This window comes from Macaca nemestrina, chromosome 6 (assembly GCF_043159975.1).
Source record: "Macaca nemestrina isolate mMacNem1 chromosome 6, mMacNem.hap1, whole genome shotgun sequence".
Lineage (NCBI taxonomy): Eukaryota > Metazoa > Chordata > Mammalia > Primates > Cercopithecidae > Macaca > Macaca nemestrina.
The window spans coordinates 21,537,146-21,561,670 of NC_092130.1; the positions used below are offsets into that span (position 1 = coordinate 21,537,146).

General features: G+C 40.6%; 1 protein-coding gene across 13 annotated transcripts in view; it reads left to right on the forward strand.

Moving 5' to 3' along the window:
* Positions 1 to 24,525, forward strand: part of LOC105482354 (EBF transcription factor 1) — a 411,036-nt gene that overhangs the window by 256,436 nt on the left and 130,075 nt on the right. For all 13 annotated transcript variants that reach the window (XM_024792976.2, XM_011742390.3, XM_024792977.2 and 10 more), the window contains exon 7: positions 1,939 to 2,020. In XM_024792976.2, the coding sequence (XP_024648744.1) occupies positions 1,939 to 2,020 (82 nt within the window). The remainder of the gene's footprint in view (positions 1 to 1,938; positions 2,021 to 24,525) is intronic.

Below are 24,525 nucleotides of genomic sequence, written 5' to 3' on the forward strand. Positions count from 1 at the left end.
TAGAAAGCAGCAGCCAGTTTTCATGTCTTCAGTGTCTATGGATATAGGATTGAACCCCATCAAGATATGAGGATCACAACTATCAGCTCCACTGTATTAAATAGTTTCTGAAAGCCATGCGTGATCAGCAGGGCTACCCAGCACTTGCCTTCCGAGAGCTCAGATCAATAAGACATTGTAAAGGCACTTAGTATTTGGGCCACTCCCTCAATCCCCCTTCCTGTACCAAATCTATCATATTGAAAGTGAGCAGGAATCAGTGACTGGCTGATTGTCCTGTGCAAGGACAGTGTGGGTCTTGGTACCAGGAAAGGGGAGCTCAAAATCGGATTTTGTTTCACACAGCTGGGCTTCAGCAGTCTGTATGCCATTTGTCTTGGACAAAAGGTTGATCAACTTTGCCTTCTGTGGAGAGAATCTGGAAGTAGTGGCAAGTGATTATTTAGAGGCCTGCTTTCATTGATGGGCAGTCAAATGTTGTGTGGTGTTCAAAAGTCATTTTAGGAAGATGTTTGCATGTTTAAATGTTACTCTTTTGGTTGAAAAAGCCATTGTTTGTCTCTAAAGAATGATTGCCACAACATATTCCCATCTTGGCAGATTCTAAGAGACCAGGGAGGAGAGGGATTCATCTGGGACTTCTCTCAGTTTCATGTTCAGAAATTGGCTGAACTCTGTATATCTTCGTGTAGTGCCCTTGTTATAGAGGACCCCAGTGTTACATGATTGACAGACATTGCAGTCAGAGCCAAATTCAGACTGAGGCATCATGGGGTGATAGTTCTTCATAATCTATTTGTGTTGAGGTGGAGATTTTACTCCAGTGTGGACTTGAAGTGGAAGAAAGGGGAAGAGAATTGAATTACAACAGGAATTCAGTTGACCAGCATTTTAATGCATTTTGATATTTTTAGGGAACATTTGGGCCTGAAATTCACAAGCACATCACATCTAGGCCTGGTAGTAAAACAGATGGCAAAACTTAGGTATCTTTGGAAATACTTCTTTTCCCAAACCTGGGCAGATAGAAGGTTTAATTACAGGTGGCTGACATGATTGCCCGAATATGACACTTTTAGTAGCTGCTGCTTTTCCATGATAGACTTTAACAACTGTGATGGTTACATAAGAAATAACTCAGAAAGTTATAGGGTGACCATATAATTTATCACCCAAACCGAGACATTTTTGAGAGTTAAAGTAGGCACTATTAATAGATACACCAGTATGGCTGGTATAAACTGGGATTTTTCTTGGCAAATTAGGACCTTTGGTCACCCTAGCGAGTAAAACCCATGAATCTCACTATAGAAGCAATTCAGAAACCAAGGTGGCAGTGAGGCAGGAAAATCTTTATTCAGTCACAGCTAGCTCTTGTCTACAGCAGACAGTTAAAAAAAAACATTCAGGAGCTATTTGAGAAGTCAAAGGAGTTTAGTTTGTGAATTTTCCTTATTTCTCATGGGTACTACTAATTGAAACATTTTACTTGACAGACTAAGATAAAAAGTGTTTACCAAATCCTTGTGTTCATCCACCATGTATTTGCCAGTTCATCATCTGTGAGTTTATAGGGCTTAAATTCCATGTTGTTGTTGAGGACCATGAGTAATTCTCAGACAGTTATGTCCAACTGGAACCTATCTTAAATTATGATGAAAGCCTTTCCTCTGTATGAGTGAAAATACTTCCTTGGAGCTTGATTCTTCTGTGAGATCTGTTGGCAGTGCTGAGAGTGTTTGTGTCATAAGGAAGGTCCAGCGTGGATACAAAACAAAGGCTAAGGCCACAGATTAAATACTGTCTCTAACACCATGCTGAATATTTCAGAAAACATGTAAAGAGAATCAAATGCACAACCCAGGGGTGACTTACCTCTTTTTTTCCCTCCCATGTCAGAAACCGGAATGCTAACCATGATGATTTGTTTCTTCACAGGTTCTTCTTGAAATTCTTCCTCAAGTGTAACCAAAATTGCCTAAAGAATGCAGGAAACCCACGTGACATGCGGAGATTCCAGGTGGGTCTGACTTGTCTTTCTTGAATCTCAATAATGGCATGAATAGCAGGACAGGATAAAAAACTCTTAGGCAGAAGATATGTAGTTGTTTTCCCAGAGGCAAAGAGCAGCTGAGGCCATGGGTCCCCCAGGTATCCACAATCTAGGAGTTGTCTAGAAGAGAGAAGAGTGGAAACTGTACTACCTGTGCTCACTGGTTGCAACAGTGGTGTTCTTTGAGTCTAGTTTTGGCTTCCTGAATGGACTCACACACCTAAACCCCCAAAGATTAAAGTAAATAGAAATGATTAATTCTTTGCCTAAAATTTTGTATGTAGAAAACCAGCACATAAGAATAAAGAGGCAGGGTGCAGTGGCTCATGCCTGTAATCCCAGCACTTTGGGAGGCTGAGGTGGGCAGATTGAGGTTAAGAGTTCAAGACCAGCCTGGCCAACATGGTGAAACTCCAACCCTACAGAAAAATACAAAAGTTAGCTGGATGTGGTGAATTTGCCTGTTGTCCCACCTACTCAGAAGGCTGAGGTAGGAAGATCACTCGAACCCAGGAGGTGGAGGTTGCAGCTGAGATCATGCCACTGCACTCCAGCCTGGGTAATGGAGTAAGACCCTATACCACCCACCAAAAAATCAAAACAACAACAACAAACAAACAAACAAACAAAAAAACAGTAAAGATTACAACTGGTAAAACTGCTCTGCTTTACAGTTATGGTTTTCTCTTCCTTTGCTTCTCTCTGCTCACCTCTTCCAATCTTGGAAATTGTTAGTGGTAGCTGCCTATCGTAAATGGGCAGAGATGTTAGGAAGCATAACATCTCTAAAATGATATGGATAACAGTTCTGTTTCAGAAATGTCCTTAATTGTACATTTACTAAAGGAAGAGGACTCACAAACAAATGCATTTACTTCTTCTTCTTCTTTTTTTTTTTTTTTTTTTAAGACGGAGTCTCGCTTTGTCGCCCAGGCTGGAGTGCAGTGGCGCCATTTCGGCTCACTGCAAGCTCCGCCTCCCGGGTTCACGCCATTCTCCTGCCTCAGCCTCCCGAGTAGCTGGGATTACAGGCGCCCGCCACCACGCCCGGCTAATTTTTTGTATTTTTAGTAGAGACGAGGTTTCACCAAGTTAGCCAGGATGGTCTCAATCTCCTGACCTTGTGATCCGCCCGCCTCGGCCTCGCAAAGTGCTGGGATTACAGGCGTGAGCCACTGCGCCTGGCCTGTGAGCCACTGCGCCCAGCCGCATTTACTTCTAAGACATAAAATGGTTCTTGGATTTTAGGAAAGGTTGTTGAGTCTAGACGTGGTGCTTCTCAAACTTAAAAGCGCTGAAAATCCCCTGAGGATCTTATTAAAATGCTAATAGAGGTCTGGGGTGGGACTGGAATTCTGCATTCCTAACAAGCTGCTGTATGATGCCAAAGCCATAGCCCACATTTTGAGTTGCAAAGTTTTAGACCCTTGTGCTGCTCTCCACCTAATGGCATGGCTAAATTATTTGCACGGTCAATGTTAATTTCCCTGTCAAAGCAACGATCCATTTATGTATGCTCATATGGTCCATCAGGGAAACAGCATGGTGTTTAAAGTATGCTTTTAAGTATATTTAGTCAGCTTTAAGTGTAGATTGAAATGTATGATCTCTGAGAGGATCTTGAAAAATGTTAGCTGCACCTTCATTCTCTGATGGGAAAAAGGAAAGATGATCTTGAGCATTGATTGGGGATATCAATATCTCTTAGTCTCTGAGATGATTTATTTTAAGGAGGTGAGACTTACTAGTCTCATTAAAGAACAAATGCAGTAGAAAAAAAGTCATGTCTCCTGAGATTCTGAGGTACTTCTCTAAAATCATCATCTTGGCCTCACCATCTTTTGTCTTGACACACAAGAATGGGGAGGTTTCTTTTTTTTTTTTGAGATGGAGTCTCACTCTGTCACCCAGGCTGGAGTGCAGTGGGGCAATCTCGGCTCACTGCAAGCTCCGCCTCCCGGGTTCACACCATTCTCCTGCCTCAGCCTCCCAAGTAGCTGGGACTGCAGGCGCCCGCCACCACACCTGGCTAATTTTTTTGTATTTTTAGTAGAGACGGGGTTTCACCATGTTAGCCAGGGTGGTCTCGATCTCCTGACCTCATGATCCACTCGTCTCGGCCTCCTGAGGTGCTGGAATTACAGGTGTGAGCCACCACGCCCAGTCAGGAATGGGGAGGTTTCTAGTTTCTTGGAAAATGTTTCCTCTGGTCATCTTCTGACTTCAAACTTGGTGTTCTCAATCCCATAGAGGATTTTTTTTGTGTTATGTTTGAGTCAGCTTTGCAATTAAGCTGGCAAAACCACACGTGGTGCTATAAGTGTGTGTTGCTTAGGGTCTCGCTACATGAGGCTGAAGTTTGGAATAAACTGTTTTGCAGCTTACTTTGGTCTTGACATGAGCCTTATATTTCTTTTGACCAAAGCTTGGGTTAGGAACAAAGTATAGCTGGGCATGAAACAATATATGTCTAAGAAACGTGTCTAATGCCTTATGTATACCAGGATTAATTCTGCTGTACCTCTTAGGGCAGCAGAGTTTGGGATGGACTTTGATGACATTGGAAACCTAAAAGAGCATTCATATAGAACTTCCAGGGGCTCTCTTTTCTTTGTGGAACCTACTAGTAAAACGTCTGAAAAGGTTGAATTATAGAAATATACCTCTTATACAAGATGAGAAACCAATTTAGTCTATTATTTTTGAGAGCATCTACAAAGCTTCTATTTTGCAAATGAAATAGTTAGTCTTTGTTTAGTGGAAGGGCTGCTGAGATGAGGAGGCATAACATAGATATCTGGAAAGTCTTATAATCCTTTGGAGCTTCAGTTTCCTAAACTGTAAAATGGAGTAAAAGTGACGATTCTGCTTATATCACTACATATGAAAGAAAGCAATATTTTGCGTGTATAGCTAATTTGTAAGTGATAAAATACAAATGCAAGCCTTTGGAGAAAATCTATGTGATAAACTGAAGATGGATCATGAGTTCAGTCTAGGGTTTCTCAACCTGGGCACAGTTAACATTTTAGACTGGATAATCCTTTTTTGGGGGAATTGTGGGGGGTGCCCCCATGCATTATAGGATGTTTAGCAGTGTCAGTGGCCTCTACCCTCTAGATGCTAGTAGAGAACATCTACCTCCCAATCATGACACCCAAAAATGTCTGCAGACATTGTCAAATGTCCCCTGGTGGAGAGGGAAGAGGCAAAATGGCCCCTGACTGAGAACTACTGAGTTAGTCCTATATCTAATAACCTCTGACAAGCTCTTACTGGTGACAGTGCCACTGTCCCAAAAAGTGCACACTTTGATTAAGTGTGAGAGCTGCCCAGCACAAAGTCCATACTGTCTTTCAGATAAATATGATTTATCTGAACTCTGACACTGACAATGCTCTTGCCTGTGATTCTCAAATGGGTCCTAAAATAGATCAATAGGGGCAGCTACCTTGGCCACCATAGAGTCAGTTTTTGAGTTAAAGATGAGCCATGTCTTTCTTTATTAACAATGACAAATTCCTTATCAGATCTCAGGTGTAACCTGCTTTGTTTCCCATCACCCACTCTTTGCTGCCTAGAAGAGGATGGAGGAACCCATGGCAGAATGAACATGGACACATTTTATTTTGTATCCCTATACATTAATACATTTCTTTATTATTTTTACACAATCAACATTGGCTTTCATGCATGCAGGGACATAGATATTTGTGTAACTAGAGGATGGATGAATTGCCTCGAGAGTTAAAGGAAAACCTCAAATCTCTCTAACCCAACCTTTTATTGTTTCTTCTTCAGTCTTTCTGTCTTTCATGACTATTTACTCCTACCTCTCTCTGTATTATTTCATGCTGGCAGCCATTACACCCTTTTTGAATCCATTTTTTTTCTTGAATTATGTAACAACAGTCGCTCATTCTGAACTCCCTACAAGGGATGCTATTTGTTTGCCTTTCTAAAAAAGTTGGAGTTCTCCTAGTCTCCTTCTGAGGTCCAGATCTTTTCCCATTTTATAGGTTCTTTCTAGTATCTTCTCCACTCACAGCATCTTAACCACTATTTATGCATTGAGGACTCTGGCATCAGAATATCTGAGACCTGACACCCAGGTTTAGATCTAACTGTCCAGATGTCTGCTGGATATTTCCAGGAACTTCAACTCAGTCAGCCCCAAACTGAACTCACTGTCATCCTCAGGTGTTTTTCTGTTTGTTTATTTTGCCTCCATCCCAAGCTTCTTAGGTTCTCTGTCTTGGTTCATTCCTAACTGCATTGAATGCTGGGAAGATGACTGTGTCTATATTCAGCATGTTCCATGTTCACGTGTATAAATGCATGTGTCCATGTGTTTACCTTTATGTGCTTCTATTTATATTGGTAACGATGATGATGATAAAGCTAACATTTATTTGGTGCTTCTTTAGTGAGAGGCATTGTGCAAAGTATTTTACATGAGTTATCATGTTTATCTTCAAAATACCCTTGTTAAGAATATAGAAATGTGGATTATTCCTGTTTTAAAAATGAGGAGACAGATTTAGAACAGTTAAGCAATTTACCCAAAGTCACACATCTACTAAATGGTAAGGCAGTGGTATAACCCAAGCAGTCTGACTCAGATATTTTCTGATGTTTTGGAACAAAAAAGAAATTGTCCCTAGTCTGTAAGCAGATATTTAGTGAGGCTATAAGGAGATCTTGCAACATCTGAGAGCCATAATGACCTCCCATAAATATGTACCGGAATCCCAGGAAAGCCTAGAGGGATCTTCAAAAGAGGTATTTGTCCCAATAGAGCCTAAAGGTGCCATCTGCATAAAGAACATTGGCACACAACCAAAGTTCCTCATGCAGAGGGTAGAGTTGTGTGGAAGTGAGGGAACATGAACATTTTTCCAGAGTACAGCTACAGTGTTTATCAATTTTCACTTGCAGGGATTTTAGAAAAACAAGCTATGATTTAGCAGGCAATGTGAGCTTCACTTAACCTGTAAAGGTTTTGGTCAGTTCTCCAAGGCAAGAGAGCCCCTCACCTAGATGGGGCATGAATAAAGTGCCCCCAAGACGTCTCAGAGTAGTCTACTAAGAAATCATACTACATTTCCCAAGTCTTAAGACCGAACCAAGATGGAGAGGATTAGTCTTTGCTGTAGCTGTCCTGGCTACAGAGGTGTGTGTCATAATGATATTGGTTGAAGATTGCTTATGAATAAGACATACACTTTTCAGCATTTTTCTCATAGCACACTAATTGGGAGGCTGGTTTTGAATATTTTTATGTCTCTGTTGCTTCTGAGGGTGAGTGAAAGAGTGTCTTTCTGGCACAAAAAGTCTCTGGTCTCTTCCTTACATGCCCATGTGGCTTTTACCAGTTATGCTGAAAACCTGAGTCCTGGCACATCTGACTGAAGACGCCCTCTCTTCCCTCCTAAGCAGGGTCTGTGCAGTGGTCACTGCCGCTGCTTTCCTCCATCTCACTTTGCATGCTTGCCGGCCAGCCTGATCTTCATATAGCAATGCCGGAGCGCATCTGCTCTGAACAGCAATCAGAGGCCTGTGTAGGTGACTGAGGAGGACATAAGAAAGGTTGTTGATCTCTTGACATGGAAAGACATTCTGTCAAGCAAACTCAGCTTCACAGTGGCTGGGCTTCTGCTGTGTAAACAGATTGCTTAATTACACAGGTCATGTCAATTAGTGTGACCTTAGTGTTTTCAAGAAATTAATCACTTTCTGCAGAGCTGGGCTGTGTTCATACTTTAAGGCAGTATGGAATAAACCTTGTAGAAAATCTGGCCCAATCTTTTTTTTTTTTTTTTTTTTTTTAATTTACAATGGATGCTTTCTTTTGAAATCCCTAGGCTGTGGTTAGGGTAAGAAATTTGCTTAAATGCAACAGTGGATACTGGCTTTACTCAGGACTGGTGAGTATGAGGAAGGCTGGAGGACAGAGAAGGGGAGCAAGTTGGGGATGGAAATAGCTCATGACCCAGGGAGAAATTCACTTATGACTAAACGAGCCTATTTCTTCATCTTGACACTAAAAAGATGCTAATGTCAAAGGACTATGTTAAAACCATGCCATGGTCTGGTTTTTAACTGACAGGAGTCAGACAATTCAACCTTAAGATTTAAATCTTTTTCAGTAGCTTTACTTCTGGGGACTGGCAGAATTAGGGTGGTAAGGGAAGAACAAGAATCGGGTTCAAGCTGTCATTGCAATAGATACCGTAATACCTGGAGACTGAAGTAAAGTATACATTTCCAAATTCATCTTATCTCTTCAATAAAGTTTTTCCATTGGCTATAAAGCTATATTCACATATAAATATTAGATCTATAACTATATATGAATGTAAGTAGAAGACATAGTTCTGCACACGTGCATGCATGCATGCATTCAGTAATATTTATTGAAGTGCTAAGTGGTGAGTCTATCATGATGAACAAGAAAGATAAGGTCTTTGCCCTAATGAAACTTATATTCTTCTTGGGATGATACTAGCTCTTGTAACAAATAGACCATATAATATTGAATGGCTCACCTGCAGCAGAAAGTTATTTCTTGCTCATATAATAGTACAAGGCAGGTGTTCCTTGTTGACGAGCAGGTATTGTCCTTGAGGTTATTTGGGGACCTGGGATCCTTTTGTTTTATGCCTCTCCTATTCTATAGAATCCTCTGTCTTTATCAAGTCCTCTGATGGGAGAAGGGCACATGAAGGGTGCCATGTGCTTTTTAAAACCCTTGGCTTACAAATTTGCTCATTTTCATTGGCTAGAAATCAGTCACATGGTCATATACAACCACAGGGAGGCTTGTATGGTCTAGCTGGGCAGCCTATGAAGACAAGAAAATGGATGTAAGCAGAATAATTACCATCAGCTGCCACAATGAAGATGTGTACAAATTAACAATTACAAATATTAGAAATTCTAATTTCTGCTATAAAGAAAATTAAACAGGACATTATGAGAGAGAAAAACAGTGTGGGATGGGAGATGAAAAGCTCTCTCTTTTTTTTTTTTTTTTTTTTTTTTTTGAGACGGAGTTTGGTTCTGTTACCAGGCTGGAGTGCACTGGCGCCATCTTGGCTCACTGCAACCTCTGCCTCCTGGGTTCAAGTGATTCTCCTGCCTCAGCCTCCTGAGTAGTTGGGACTACAGTCACGCACCAGCACCCCTGGCTAATTTTTGTATTTTTTTAGTAGAGAAGGGGGAAAACCTCTCCTAAAGTAAGTGACCGGGAAAGCATTCTGAGGTGAGGACATTCAAGTTCAGAGATCAAGAATAAGGATAAATCATCCTGGGAAGAGCCAGAGAGGGTTCTGAGCAGAGGGAAGAGCAAACACAAAACTCATGTTTACCTCATGTTTATCTAAGGAGGCAAACAATATTCCTTCACATCTGAGTCATTTGGATAGTAAAGAGGAGAAATCACCAGGTTATTCATCCCAAATTCCCACCAAAAATGTGTCTTGCTTTTTAAAATGATGACATGAGTTATGACATTAAAAGGCAACTCCCTGCCTTTTTGAGTAAATTCTAGAAATTTTGGAGAATCTTTGCTGTTTGTTTCAGAAGCCATGGTATCTCTGGATCCATATGTTATAGGGAATGATTAGAGGATTCTTAAAATACATGCCTGACCTCTGCAGTTTCTGTCTGCTTTAAATACACTTACATAAAAGGGATAAGAATATGCCCTCCTTTATTTCTCCTCCATTGACTCCCACCCCCTGTCTTGGATGTACTTACATTGTTATATTGTTTTGACAAATAGCACATCTTGCAATTAAATTCTCTACCAACAGAATGCTAGGGGCCTGAGCTGCGATCACTTTCTTCATACAGAATAATTTCAAGACGCTCCATGCTGATTAATTATACTGAAAGCAGCTCTAATGATAGTTTCAGAATACAGGATTAATTCACATAACATGGTAAATACAAATGGTGGATTTTCAACCTGATATATTAAACCATTATGGCTTATTGGGCAAATATGTATCTTGGCATGAGCCTTATGCTGAGCCTTGGCAGAAAGTGTGCATCACTGAGAAGGAATCTTTACAAACAGCATTTGATGAGTGGTCGCTCTGCACTTAGAGAACATGTATTTCTACACTAAGTACAGCTGCCTTTGAAGGAAATGTAAAATACATTAAAGGATGAATGTAAAAGTGTTTGGTTTGATCAGTGATTGCCAATGGATGCTGGCTCTGAAGATACCTATAGTTATTGGGATTTACCAGCAAAAGCTATCCTTATATTCTTCCACTTATTAAGTTGTCACTTGTAGAGCTCTAGTTATATGTCAGACACTGTATTAAGTGTTATACATGTATACTCTTACTTATTTTTCTACCACTTTTTCTTGTTGGCTTTGGTCCTGTCAAGCACGTTGGCCTTCCTTCATTTTTCTTCCCCACATACACCAAACTCATTCCTGTCTCAGGATCTTTGAACTTTCTCTTCTGTCTCCCTGGAAAACTCTTCTGACACATTGAATGGCCAGATATTTTTTATTCAGATTTCAGGCTGGGCACGGTGGCTCATACCTGTAAGTCCAGCACTTTGGGAGTACGAGGCAGGAGGATTGCTTGAGGCCAGGAGTTTGAGACCAGCCTGGCCAGCATGGCGAAACCCCATTTCTTCTAAAACAAACAAACAAAAAAATTCCTTTTTTTCATCACTTCCTTACAGAAGCCTTTCCTAATCACACGATTAAAATTATCTTCCACCTAGGAACCATCTAGGTGGAAGATATTTTATTATTTCTTAGAACTTATCACAATCTGAAATTTGCTTTTGTTGCTTACTTACTGTCTGACTCCCTCTCTGTCCCCAGTAAGAACTAAACTCCTGGTGTTGTGTGTCTCAGTTCCCCTGGCTAGGAAAAGGGATTCCCTTCCCCCTTGCGCTTCCCAGGTGAGGCAATGCCTCGCCCTGCTTCAGCTCTCGCTGGTCGGGCTGCAGCAGCTGACCAGCACCGATCGTCCGGCACTCCCCAGTGAGATGAACCCAGTACCTCACTTGAAAATGCAGAAATCACCGGTCTTCTGTGTCGCTCGCGCTGGGAGTTGGAGACTGAAGCTGTTCCTACAACACCTGGAAAATCGGGTAACTCCCACCCCAATACTGTGCTTTAAGCAAACAGGCACACCAGGAGATCATATCCCACACCTGGCCGGGAGGGTCCCACACCCACGGAGCCTCCGTCATTGCTAGCACAGCAGTCTGTGATCTACCGGCAAGGCAGCAGCGAGGCTGGGGGAGGGGCGCCCGCGATTGCTGAGGCTTAAGTAGGTAAACAAAGCTGCTGGGAAGCTCGAACTGGGTGGCGCTCACAGCAGCTCAAGGAAACCTGCCTGTCTCTGTAGACTCCACCTCTGGGGACAGGGCACAGTAAACAATAACAAACACAGCCCAAACCTCTGCAGACGCAAACGACTCTGTCTGACAGCTTTGAAGAGAGCAGTGGATCTCCTAACACGGAGGTTGAGATCTGAGAAGGGACAGACTCCCTGCTCAAGTGGGTCCCTGAACCCTGAGTAGCCTAACTGGGAGACATCCCCCACTAGGGGCAGTCTGACACCCCACACCTCACAGGGTGGAGTACACCCCTGAGAGGAAGCTTCCAAAGCAAGAATCAGACAGGTACACTCGCTGTTCAGAAATATTCTATCTTCTGCAGCCTCTGCTGCTGATACCCAGGCAAACAGGGTCTGGAGTGGACCTCAAGCAATCTCCAACAGACCTACAGCTGAGGGTCCTGACTGTTAGAAGGAAAACTATCAAACAGGAAGGACACCTACACCAAAACCCCATCAGTACATCACCATCATCAAAGACCGGAGGCAGATAAAACCACAAAGATGGGGAAAAAGCAGGGCAGAAAAGCTGGAAATTCAAAAAATAAGAGCGCATCTCCCCCGGCAAAGGAGCGCAGCTCATCGCCAGCAACGGATCAAAGCTGGACGGAGAATGACTTTGACGAGATGAGAGAAGAAGGCTTCAGTCCATCAAATTTCTCAGAGCTAAAGGAGGAATTACGTACCCAGCGCAAAGAAACTAAAAATCTTGAAAAAAAAGTGGAAGAATTGATGGCTAGAGTAATTAATGCAGAGAAGGTCATAAACGAAATGAAAGAGATGAAAACCATGACACGAGAAATACGTGACAAATGCACAAGCTTCAGTAACCCACTCGATCAACTGGAAGAAAGAGTATCTGCGATTGAGGATCAAATGAATGAAATGAAGCGAGAAGAGAAACCAAAAGAAAAAAGAAGAAAAAGAAATGAACAAAGCCTGCAAGAAGTATGGGATTATGTAAAAAGACCAAATCTACGTCTGATTGGGGTGCCTGAAAGTGAGGGGGAAAATGGAACCAAGTTGGAAAACACTCTTCAGGATATCATCCAGGAGAACTTCCCCAACCTAGTAGGGCAGGCCAACATTCAAATCCAGGAAATACAGAGAATGCCACAAAGATACTCCTCGAGAAGAGCAACTCCAAGACACATAATTGCCAGATTCACCAAAGTTGAAATGAAGGAAAAAATCTTAAGGGCAGCCAGAGAGAAAGGTCGGGTTACCCACAAAGGGAAGCCCATCAGACTAACAGCAGATCTCTCGGCAGAAACTCTCCAAGCCAGAAGAGAGTGGGGGCCAATATTCAACATTCTTAAAGAAAAGAATTTTCAACCCAGAATTTCATATCCAGCCAAACTAAGTTTCATAAGTGAAGGAGAAATAAAATCCTTTACAGATAAGCAAATGCTTAGAGATTTTGTCACCACTAGGCCTGCCTTACAAGAGACCCTGAAGGAAGCACTAAACATGGAAAGGAACAACCGGTACCAGCCATTGCAAAAACATGCCAAAATGTAAAGACCATCGAGGCTAGGAAGAAACTGCATCAACTAACGAGCAAAATAACCAGATAATATCATAATGGCAGGATCAAGTTCACACATAACAATATTAACCTTAAATGTAAATGGACTAAATGCTCCAATTAAAAGACACAGACTGGCAAACCGGATAAAGAGTCAAGACCCATCAGTCTGCTGTATTCAGGAGACCCATCTCACACGCAGAGACATACATAGGCTCAAAATAAAGGGATGGAGGAAGATTTACCAAGCAAATGGAGAACAAAAAAAAGCGGGGGTTGCAATACTAGTCTCTGATAAAACAGACTTTAAACCATCAAAGATCAAAAGAGACAAAGAAGGCCATTACATAATGGTAAAGGGATCAATTCAACAGGAAGCGCTAACTATCCTAAATATATATGCACCCAATACAGGAGCACCCAGATTCATCAAGCAAGTCCTTAGAGACTTACAAAGAGACTTAGACTCCCAAACATTAATAATGGGAGACTTCAACACTCCACTGTCAACATTAGACAGATCAACGAGACAGAAAGTTAACAAGGATATCCAGGAATTGAACTCATCTCTGCAGCAAGCAGACCTAATAGACATCTATAGAACTCTCCACCCCAAATCAACAGAATATACATTCTTCTCAGCACCACATCGTACTTACTCCAAAATCGACCACGTAATTGGAAGTAAAGCACTCCTCAGCAAATGTACAAGAACAGAAATTATAACAAACTGTCTCTCAGACCACAGTGCAATCAAACTAGAACTCAGGACTAAGAAACTCAATCAAAACCGCTCAACTACATGGAAACTGAACAACCTGCTCCTGAATGACTACTGGGTACATAACGAAATGAAGGCAGAAATAAAGATGTTCTTTGAAATCAATGAGAACAAAGATACAACATACCAGAATCTCTGGGACACATTTAAAGCAGTGTGTAGAGGGAAATTTATAGCACTAAATGCCCACAAGAGAAAGCAGGAAAGATCTAAAATTGACACTCTAACATCGCAATTAAAAGAACTAGAGAAGCAAGAGCAAACACATTCGAAAGCTAGCAGAAGGCAAGAAATAACTAAGATCAGAGCAGAACTGAAGGAGATAGAGACACAAAAAACCCTCCAAAAAATCAATGAATCCAGGAGTTGGTTTTTTGAAAAGATCAACAAAATTGACAGACCGCTAGCAAGACTAATAAAGAAGAAAAGAGAGAAGAATCAAATAGACGCAATAAAAAATGATAAAGGGGATATCACCACCGACCCCACAGAAATACAAACTACCATCAGAGAATACTATAAACACCTCTACGCAAACAAACTGGAAAATCTAGAAGAAATGGATAATTTCCTGGACACTTACACTCTTCCAAGACTAAACCAGGAAGAAGTTGAATCCCTGAATAGACCAATAGCAGGCTCTGAAATTGAGGCAATAATTAATAGCCTACCAACCAAAAAAAGTCCAGGACCAGATGGATTCACAGCTGAATTCTACCAGAGGTACAAGGAGGAGTTGGTACCATTCCTTCTGAAACTATTCCAATCAATAGAAAAAGAGGGAATCCTCCCTAACTCATTTTATAAGGCCAACATCATCCTGATACCAAAGCCTGGCAGAGACACAACAAAAAAAGAGAATTTTAGACCAATATCCCTGATGAACATCGATGCAAAAATCCTCAATAAAATACTGGCAAACCGGATTCAGCAACACATCAAAAAGCTTATCCACCATGATCAAGTGGGCTTCATCCCTGGGATGCAAGGCTGGTTCAACATTCGCAAATCAATAAACATAATCCAGCATATAAACAGAACCAAAGACAAGAACCACATGATTATCTCAATAGATGCAGAAAAAGCTTTTGACAAAATTCAACAGCCCTTCATGCTAAAAACGCTCAATAAATTTGGTATTGATGGAACGTACCTCAAAATAATAAGAGCTATTTATGACAAACCCACAGCCAATATCATACTGAATGGGCAAAAACTGGAAAAATTCCCTTTGAAAACTGGCACAAGACAGGGATGCCCTCTCTCACCACTCCTATTCAACATAGTGTTGGAAGTTCTGGCTAGGGCAATTAGGCAAGAGAAAGAAATCAAGGGTATTCAGTTAGGAAAAGAAGAAGTCAAATTGTCCCTGTTTGCAGATGACATGATTGTATATTTAGAAAACCCCATTGTCTCAGCCCAAAATCTCCTTAAGCTGATAAGCAACTTCAGCAAAGTCTCAGGATACAAAATTAATGTGCAAAAATCACAAGCATTCTTATACACCAGTAACAGACAAACAGAGAGCCAAATCAGGAATGAACTTCCATTCACAATTGCTTCAAAGAGAATCAAATACCTAGGAATCCAACTTACAAGGGATGTAAAGGACCTCTTCAAGGAGAACTGCAAACCACTGCTCAGTGAAATAAAAGAGGACACAAACAAATGGAAGAACATACCATGCTCATGGATAGGAAGAATCAATATCGTGAAAATGGCCATACTGCCCAAGGTAATTTATAGATTCAATGCCATCCCCATCAAGCTACCAATGAGTTTCTTCACAGAATTGGAAAAAACTGCTTTAAAGTTCATATGGAACCAAAAAAGAGCCCGCATCTCCAAGACAATCCTAAGTCAAAAGAACAAAGCTGGAGGCATCACGCTACCTGACTTCAAACTATACTACAAGGCTACAGTAACCAAAACAGCATGGTACTGGTACCAAAACAGAGATATAGACCAATGGAACAGAACAGAGTCCTCAGAAATAATACCACACATCTACAGCCATCTGATCTTTGACAAACCTGAGAGAAACAAGAAATGGGGAAAGGATTCCCTATTTAATAAATGGTGCTGGGAAAATTGGCTAGCCATAAGTAGAAAGCTGAAACTGGATCCTTTCCTTACTCCTTATACGAAAATTAATTCAAGATGGATTAGAGACTTAAATGTAAGACCTAATACCATAAAAATCCTAGAGGAAAACCTAGGTAGTACCATTCAGGACATAGGCATGGGCAAAGTCTTCATGTCTAAAACACCAAAAGCAACGGCAGCAAAAGCCAAAATTGACAAATGGGATCTCATTAAACTAAAGAGCTTCTGCACAGCAAAAGAAACTATCATCAGAGTGAACAGGCAACCTACAGAATGGGAGAAAATTTTTGCAATCTACTCATCTGACAAAGGGCTAATATCCAGAACCTACAAAGAACTCAAACAAATTTACAAGAAGAAAACAAACAACCCCATCAAAAAGTGGGCAAAGGATATGAACAGACATTTCTCAAAAGAAGACATTCATACAGCCAACAGACACATGAAAAAATGCTCAGCATCACTGGCCATCAGAGAAATGCAAATCAAAACCACAATGAGATACCATCTCACACCAGTTAGAATGGCGATCATTAAAAAGTCAGGAAACAACAGGTGCTGGAGAGGATGTGGAGAAATAGGAACACTTTTACACTGTTGGTGGGATTGTAAACTAGTTCAACCATTATGGAAAACAGTATGGCGATTCCTCAAAGATCTAGAACTAGATGTACCATATGACCCAGCCATCCCATTACTGGGTATATACCCAAAGGATTATAAATTATGCTGCTATAAAGACACATGCACACGTATGTTTATTGCAGCACTATTCACAATAGCAAAGACTTGGAATCAACCCAAATGTCCATCAGAGACAGATTGGATTAAGAAAATGTGGCACATATACACCATGGAATACTATGCAGCCATCAAAAAGGATGAGTTTGTGTCCTTTGTAGGGACATGGATGCAGCTGGAAACCATCATTCTTAGCAAACTATCACAAGAACAGAAAACCAAACACTGCATGTTCTCACTCATAGGTGGGAACTGAACAATGAGATCACTTGGACTCAGGAAGGGGAACATCACACACCGGGGCCTATCATGGGGAGGGGGGAGGGGGGAGGGATTGCATTGGGAGTTATACCTGATGTAAATGATGAGTTGATGGGTGCAGCACACCAACATGGCACAAGTATACATATGTAACAAACCTGCACGTTATGCACATGTACCCTACAACTTAAAGTATAATAATAATAAATAAATTAAAAAAAAATAAAAAAAAAAAAAGAACTAAACTCCTGCTTGGTAAATGCTTTATTGGTTTTGTTCATTGTTGCTTCTTCAGTGTGTAGAATAATGTTTGGCACATGGCAGGTACATAGTGGGCTCACCACTTATTCCTATGACTAAGTGACTCATCTAAGATTATAAGCAAGTAAGTGGTGAGACTGGGGATCAAACTCAGGATCATCTGACTCTGGAATCTGAGCCATTGACCAATATGCCATTTTCTTGCTCCTGATTTCCATGTCCCTATGCCATAGCCCCATCGTTACAGAGCACACATGACAATCCTGTTTGTCTCATTCCCACCTAAAATGGCCAATGAGGACACACACACAGAGAGCACCAGTTAAACACCAATGACACCCTAAAGAGTTGTCAAAAGTATCCCGATCCACAGAGGGAGGAATGAGGTTCAGATCACTTGTGAGCTTTTCATGTTTATCATGTGTCACTGTTCAGGAGACAGAGGCTAATTCTAGTTTCCAAAGATTTAAATTAGTTTAGCACATGTATCTGAGGATTTAGAAGTGTCCATTCTTGTCTTCCTGTTAAGAGCTAGTTTTGCCTCAAGCCTTAAAGTGTGAATGTAATTCCATTAACCACTCCTTTACTCCAGCAGTTCCACTCCATGACATCCTGTAGGTTCACACGTCCTCCATAATTTTTAATGAGTTATTTGGAATCTTTCAACCAGATAGAAGCTGGCAATCAGGCACATTTCTGAGAATATCGCATTCCATATCACTCAAGGATGTTTTAAAGGACAAAGTTAAGAAAGACCTAACCGCTGCAGACCATTTTTATGTAAATAATACTTAAGCTGTAGTCAGTCACACAGGCACCATAGATTTGTACTGGAAGATATGAGGAGAGTCCAGGGAGAGGATGTAAGCCAGGACTGTGTATTGAAAGACCAGAGGCCAACTGTGTTGGCTCACACCTGTAATCCCAGCACTTTGGGAGGCCAAGATGGACGGATAACGAGGTCAAGAGATCAAGACCATCATAGCCAACGTGGTGAAACACCATCTCTAGTGACAATACAAAAATTAGCTGGGTGTGGTGGTGTGCCCCTCTAGTGCCAACTAGTCAGGAGGCTGAGGCAGGAGAATCGCTTGAACCTGGGAGGCAGAGGTTGCAGTGAGCCGAGATTGCGCCCTGCACTCCGGCCTGGCAACAGAGCAAGAGTCTATCTCAAAATAATAATAATAATAATAATAATGAAAGGTCAGAACTGGGAGTGGGTGAGAACTGCACTATGAGTCTACAGGGTTCCCTTCAGACTTCCTTTTTTCTTAATTTGTCCTATGACCTTGAAGTTGTTTTAAACTCCTGGACCTTAGTTTTCCAAGCTGTAAAAGGAAGTGTTGGACAAATTTGGACTGTCATAACTTACACTGAGGACTCCTTTTATCATTTTCTCCTGTGAACCTCCTATGATGACATATTTTTCAATCAAATTGCATTATTAAGAATCACATTCTCTTTAGAGTTCTTTAAAGTCATGTAAAACTGCTAGTTGAGAGCTTCTCATGTAGATGAGATAACCAGAGTTTCCGTATGGAGTTGATAGGGTCCCAGACAAGGGAAAGTTAACTGAATATTTCAGTATGCAGACTTACTGTGGATGCTTTTATGATTCCCTCTCTGCAATAATGTCACCCATTATTACAGTCAAAAACTCTTATTTGGGAGCCACTAGATTAGCTGATCTCTGGGGTCTCTTGTGACTCTAATATTTGACGAGTCTGCAAAGTAGTTCAGCTGACAAGTGGAATGTAGAATGTAGACTATAGAGGGTTGAGGGTAGAAGTGTGATCAGTACCTTTTAAAAATATATAGAGTTTATTTTGTCGAGCAGTTTTAGGTTTACAGAAATATAATACCCTCTCAACCCCATCCCCATCCCCTACTCCCCAGTTTCCCTTATTATTAACATCTTGCATTAGTGTGATATATTTGTTACAATTGATGTGCCAGTATTAATATATTATTAAAATCCATAGTTTTGTGAGTCGGGTGTGGTGGCTCATGCCTGTAATCCCAGCACTTTGGGAGGCTGAGGTGGGTAGATCGCATGAGCCCAGGAGTTTGAGACCAGTCTGGGCAACATGGTGAAACTATTTTCACAAAAAAAAAAAAAAAAAAAAAAAAAGCTGAGTGTGGTGGTGCATGCCTCTAGTTCCAGCTACTCAGGAGCTAAGATGGGAGGACCACTTGAGCCCAGGAGGCGAAGGTTGCAGTAAGCTGAGATCACACCACAGCAGTCCAGTCTGGGTGACAGCAGGACCCTGTCTCAAAAATCAGTATCAATTAATTTATAGTTTACACTAGAGTTCACTGTTTGTGTGTACATTCTATAGGTTTGGACAAACACATGAACATATGCATCATTACAGTATTATACAGAATGGTTTCACTGCTCTAAAAATCCCCTATCCTTCACCCATTCCTCCCTCTCCTCTCCCAGACTCCTGGCAGCCACTGATCTTTTCACTTTCTTCATAGTTGTGCCTTTTCCAGAATGTCGTATAGTTGGAATCATACAGTATATAGTCTCTTGAGATTGATGTTTTCTTATTTAGTAACATGCATTTAAGACCCCTCTATGACTGTCTGTGGCTTGATAGCTCATTTTCTTAAATTGCAAAATGATATTCTATTATATGGATTGCCAGTTTGTTTATCCATTGGTCCGTTGAAGGACATCTTGGTTGCCAATGCCTTTTATTTAGTTGAGTTTTTTATTCACATAATTTTAGGTTTACATGCAGTTATAGAAGTAATACAGAAAGATCCCATGTACCCATTACCCAGTCTTCCTCAGTAACATTTTGCAAAGTTATTTTTACAATATAACAACCAGAATATGGGCATTCATGTAATCTACCATCTTATTCAGCTTTCCCTTGTTTTACTAGTACTTGTGTGGGTATATTTTTAGTTCTATAAAATTGGATCATGTGACTAGCTTTGTCTAACACCACAGTCCACATATAGGGAATTTTCATCAGCACAAGGATGCCTCATCTTTTTCTTTTTTAGTAATCATACTCACCTTCTCTGTGTGTCCAAACTTCCTCCTGTAAGGATTGGATTAGGGACCTCTCTAATGGCCTCATTTGAAAGTAGTCAAAGCCCTATCTGAAAATATAGTCACATTCTGAGGCACTGGGGATCAGGCCTTCAATGTATGAATTTCTGGGAAAGGAACAATTCAGTCCTTAACATGCTGTATGTATCCCCTGGTTACTGGCTTTTTACCCTAACATAATTCCCTAGGATATCAATAGTTCGTTCCTTTTTATTGCTGAGTATTATTCCATGAAATGCTTCCCGGTGCTTTTCATTTCATGTACTTCAAGTTAATATTTTTAAAGCCTTGTGATTAGGTACCCTAAATTAATGCAAAAGTACAACAAGCAAAAAACAGAGGTTAGGAAGCATAGAACAGACTAACTTCAACACTAATTTCCTTTTACCGAGTTACCGTGTATCAGCATTAAAAGCCAAGATTTGGAATTTTTAAATAATCATTCAAAATTAACATGAGGCAGTGTTTATTTTTTGGAAGGAGGTACTTCACTGTCACAATATTCTAAATTTAAACTTTGAAAATATATTTATGGTCTAATCTTTGCTCTGATTCTGTGTTTGTTGGAGAAACGCTTAAAGATACAAATTTCAACGTGTTTGGTTGCTTTTTTCATAACCCCTTCGTCCAGACGAACTGCTGCTTTTGTTCATGTGATCTTCCACTCATGATCGAATTTAGCTGCTTGTATCTTTTTGAAAATCTGCTCATGAGAGAGAGGTTGTGCTTCATGAATCTTAGATAATAAAGTTAGGACATACTAGGTCTCCTGCATGACATGAAGGGAAGAGGGGCCGCCCGAGAAGAGATGGTGAGGAAGTACTCACCAATAACAAAACTCCTGAGAAACCCTCGTTGATGGGAAATACTGGGAAAACTAGACTGAAATGGTGAGACATCTCATTTACAGACTATTTTCAGAATAGTAAGGTTTCATTTAGTTCTAATAAAGCCTCAACTGTAACAGGCTAAGACACAGAGAGGGTCTAGAAAGCAACGTTATATAAACCAATGAAAACCATAATTCATGCAAGGCCTAAATGTATAATAATGTGTTACTGGCACAAAAGTCTTTAAAATTGTACGTTTGTGTGGAGCAGTGGACATAGAATAAATACTTTCCGTATCCTTTTATTTAAAATTACAGTGTATGCTGGGTCTTCTTTATGGTCATTAAGATGCTTCAGATTATCAACCCGACACATTCTTTTGAACTTCTTGTTTAACATCAGCAACAAAGTGACAACTACTACTCTGTTACTGCTACTGTTTATTGAGTGCTCCATGTGAACCAGGAACCATGCTGGCCACTTTAATTAATTTAATCCTCACAGTTACCTTATGAGTTAAGTATGGTGATTATTCCCATTGAGAGTCAGGGACACCGGGACTCAGAGAAGTTAACCTGGCCAAAGTCACATTAACCAGGAAAGCTTGAGAGCCAAGAATGAAATTCTGTGTCTAGTTCTTTCAAATTCTAAATAGAGGGGGATAGGAATAATACCTTTTAGGGATATCGATCCAGAAAAGGATATAACAGAGGAGATTCTGAACCACTGATATGAGCCAAGAAATTGAAAACATCAGTGTAAAATATCCAAAGTCCATGGGTAGCTAGAAACTTCTTTTCTGCCCTTCTCGTTCTCTGATAACAAATACTCTCAATTGGAAAGGAGGGCCCAGATGAGAAGTACCTTGGAACATGCTGAGTGTTAATCAGCATATCTCTAGATTGCCACATTAAGAAGCAAAGCCCCCTAATAGAAATTTCATCCCAAAAATATAGTGATAAAGTATATATGTATAAATCTAAACCTGTTTACATAGGCTGATATTTGTTTCAGGAGATATAACTTGGGCATCTTCAAGAATCAAGTGCACAATTTATTTCAAAACCATTCTAGAGCAGTGCCATCCTATAGAACATTCTGCGATGATAAAACAAATTCCCTGTTCACCATGTCCAGTGCAGTAGCCAATAGTTGCCTATGGCTATGAAACACTCAATGCAGCCATTGAGGCTCAGGAAGGGGATCTAAAATGTCGTTTAGTTTAAATTTAAATAGCCAGGCATTTGGCTTCTGTATTGGACAGTGCAGTTCTAGAAAGTAAAGGTGTAATTATAACAGATATCATGAAATTCTAAACATAGCTTTTCCTTCATATTCTCATCATCTGTTTCTCTGGGCAGGGGAGTGGAGAAGGGGAGAAAGAAGGAAAGGGTGGTTGTGTCCAAAGGTAAAATCATTTTTAATGTTTGTCTGTCTGAAATTTCGGCTGTGTTTTATTGACAAAATTGAGGAAGGTTGAAGATTTGGCAGGCCTGTCTGTCCCCTCGCCTGTGTGAATGTGTCAGCACCTCATTAATAATGTGTTAAACTGTAAAGGCCCTTTTCCCTCCTACTATGGGCCTATTTTTAAAGAACACTTCAGTACCCCTTTTGCATCTCACGGTGTTTTTTTTTTTTTTTAATTTACAAGTTGCTCTGTGGATTAATTTTAGCATATGTTTTATTTAAATATATCCTGAATATTTCCAAATTGAAATGGGAGAAATTGTTTTGTGGTAGGGAAGTTGTGCTGTGAGTTTTGGAGGAATGTATTAGCTGCTCATTTTCTAGAAATTAAAAGTATGAAGATTCTCTGTATTATCTTCTCTCCAATTTTGATTGGCATTTCAGCCAAATGATTCTATCACACATGTGGCCCTGGTGGTTCTTCTCTTGCCAAGAAAAGAAAAACATATGGGGTATAGTTTTTTTTTCCTTAACCGTTTTTGACATTTTTGTTCAATGTAGGATTAGATGACAGTGTCTTTGAAAGATACTGAGTATTTTAAGCCTTAAGTTTGTAGAGCTTGTGTCTTACAGGTGCATGGTGAATTATCATTGTTTTTTTTCTTCCTAAGACAGACATCTAGAATAACCACTTTCTGTATTTCCTGACACTGAAAACAGATACGGTTTGGGATTCCTTTTATAGTTTCTTCAGCTAACGACTCCAGTGACAGCTCGATTGTGGTCTCATAGTAAATCAAAATTTCTTTGAAAGACCCAGCTCTGTTATGTAATTGTAAGTCCTAAGAAGTCATCTCTCTAAAAAGAAAGGTGAATTTCTGTTGCCTTAAATAATATTGGCTTTGCCACTACATATGATAGTTTTTGAAGGCAAAGTAAGTAGACCGTTTTCTTCTTTTCTTCCTTCTTTTAAATTAACCTGTAAACACATAACCTGTGTTTACACATAAGGCTGTGTCAGATCTGGTTGGCCAATCATGAATAAAGAGAAGAACCACTCTGCAAACTTCTGCATCGAACGTACGTGTCATCCCCCAAATGATTTGTTCTAGATGGAATGTGGGGTTTCACAGTGGCTAAGGAGAATACTCTGATTCCCTTACTGAACTCTCAACTGTTTCCTATGCATTTTAATAAAGCAGATTTAGAAAACAAAATCAACCTTATGCTACTAGCATGAGTGATGTGTTCATAGCCTGCAATTTGTTGGCATCTTTGAGGCTCTGGGAAAGGAAATTCACCATATTTTGCCAGGATGCACTTAGGTCAACGAGGAGGACAGTGGAACTTTTAAGTATGGAAAGACCGGTGGGGACTGGGGTCCCAGCTGACAATTCACAGGCGTAGGCCAGGGCCCAGAGTTTTCCCCTCTGCCCAACTTAGCTGATGAAACATTAGTGTTGCACAAGACTCTTCAGAAGTCGATGCCCGCTTCGGCCAACTCGGAGAAAAGGCTTCCTCAGAAACTGAGGCCTCCGTCTGTGCCAATCCTTGTAAGCGGTTCACCTCTTCAGAGGCTAATGCCTCTCAAAACCAAGAACAATTAAAGCGAGAGTCTTTCCAAGCAACTGGGGAATTGAGCAAAATAAATCAGAAATCCTCAGCCTTCGCTCTGGAGGCTCGCCTCATTATGAGAGCAGATCTATTAGCCCTCTTGCCATTGTCTTTCATTTCTCAAGTGAGGTGATTCTAATTAAATTAATCTGCATGTCAATCTATCGGTGATCAATCAAAGAGCCTGAGGTTTCCCCTATGCTGCAGGGTGCTTGCGGCTGACAGGGGCTGATAATGGAGGAAGAAATAAACTGTCGAGCAAAGTTAATTAGTCAACATAATAGGTGGATTAAACGGGAGCGGGCTGATTGCTGTTTCCCTTGTCAAAGCATGAGGTGGGAGCTGAAGCTGCAATTACAGACAATTATTATATTTGGTTGTAAGAGGTCGCATGAATAAACATATCTCTGTGGGTTTCAGTTTTAATCCCTTTCCCCATTTAATATAAGGAGAAGTGTAGGTCATTTCTTCTCATTGTTTTAGTCAAAGTTCTCTG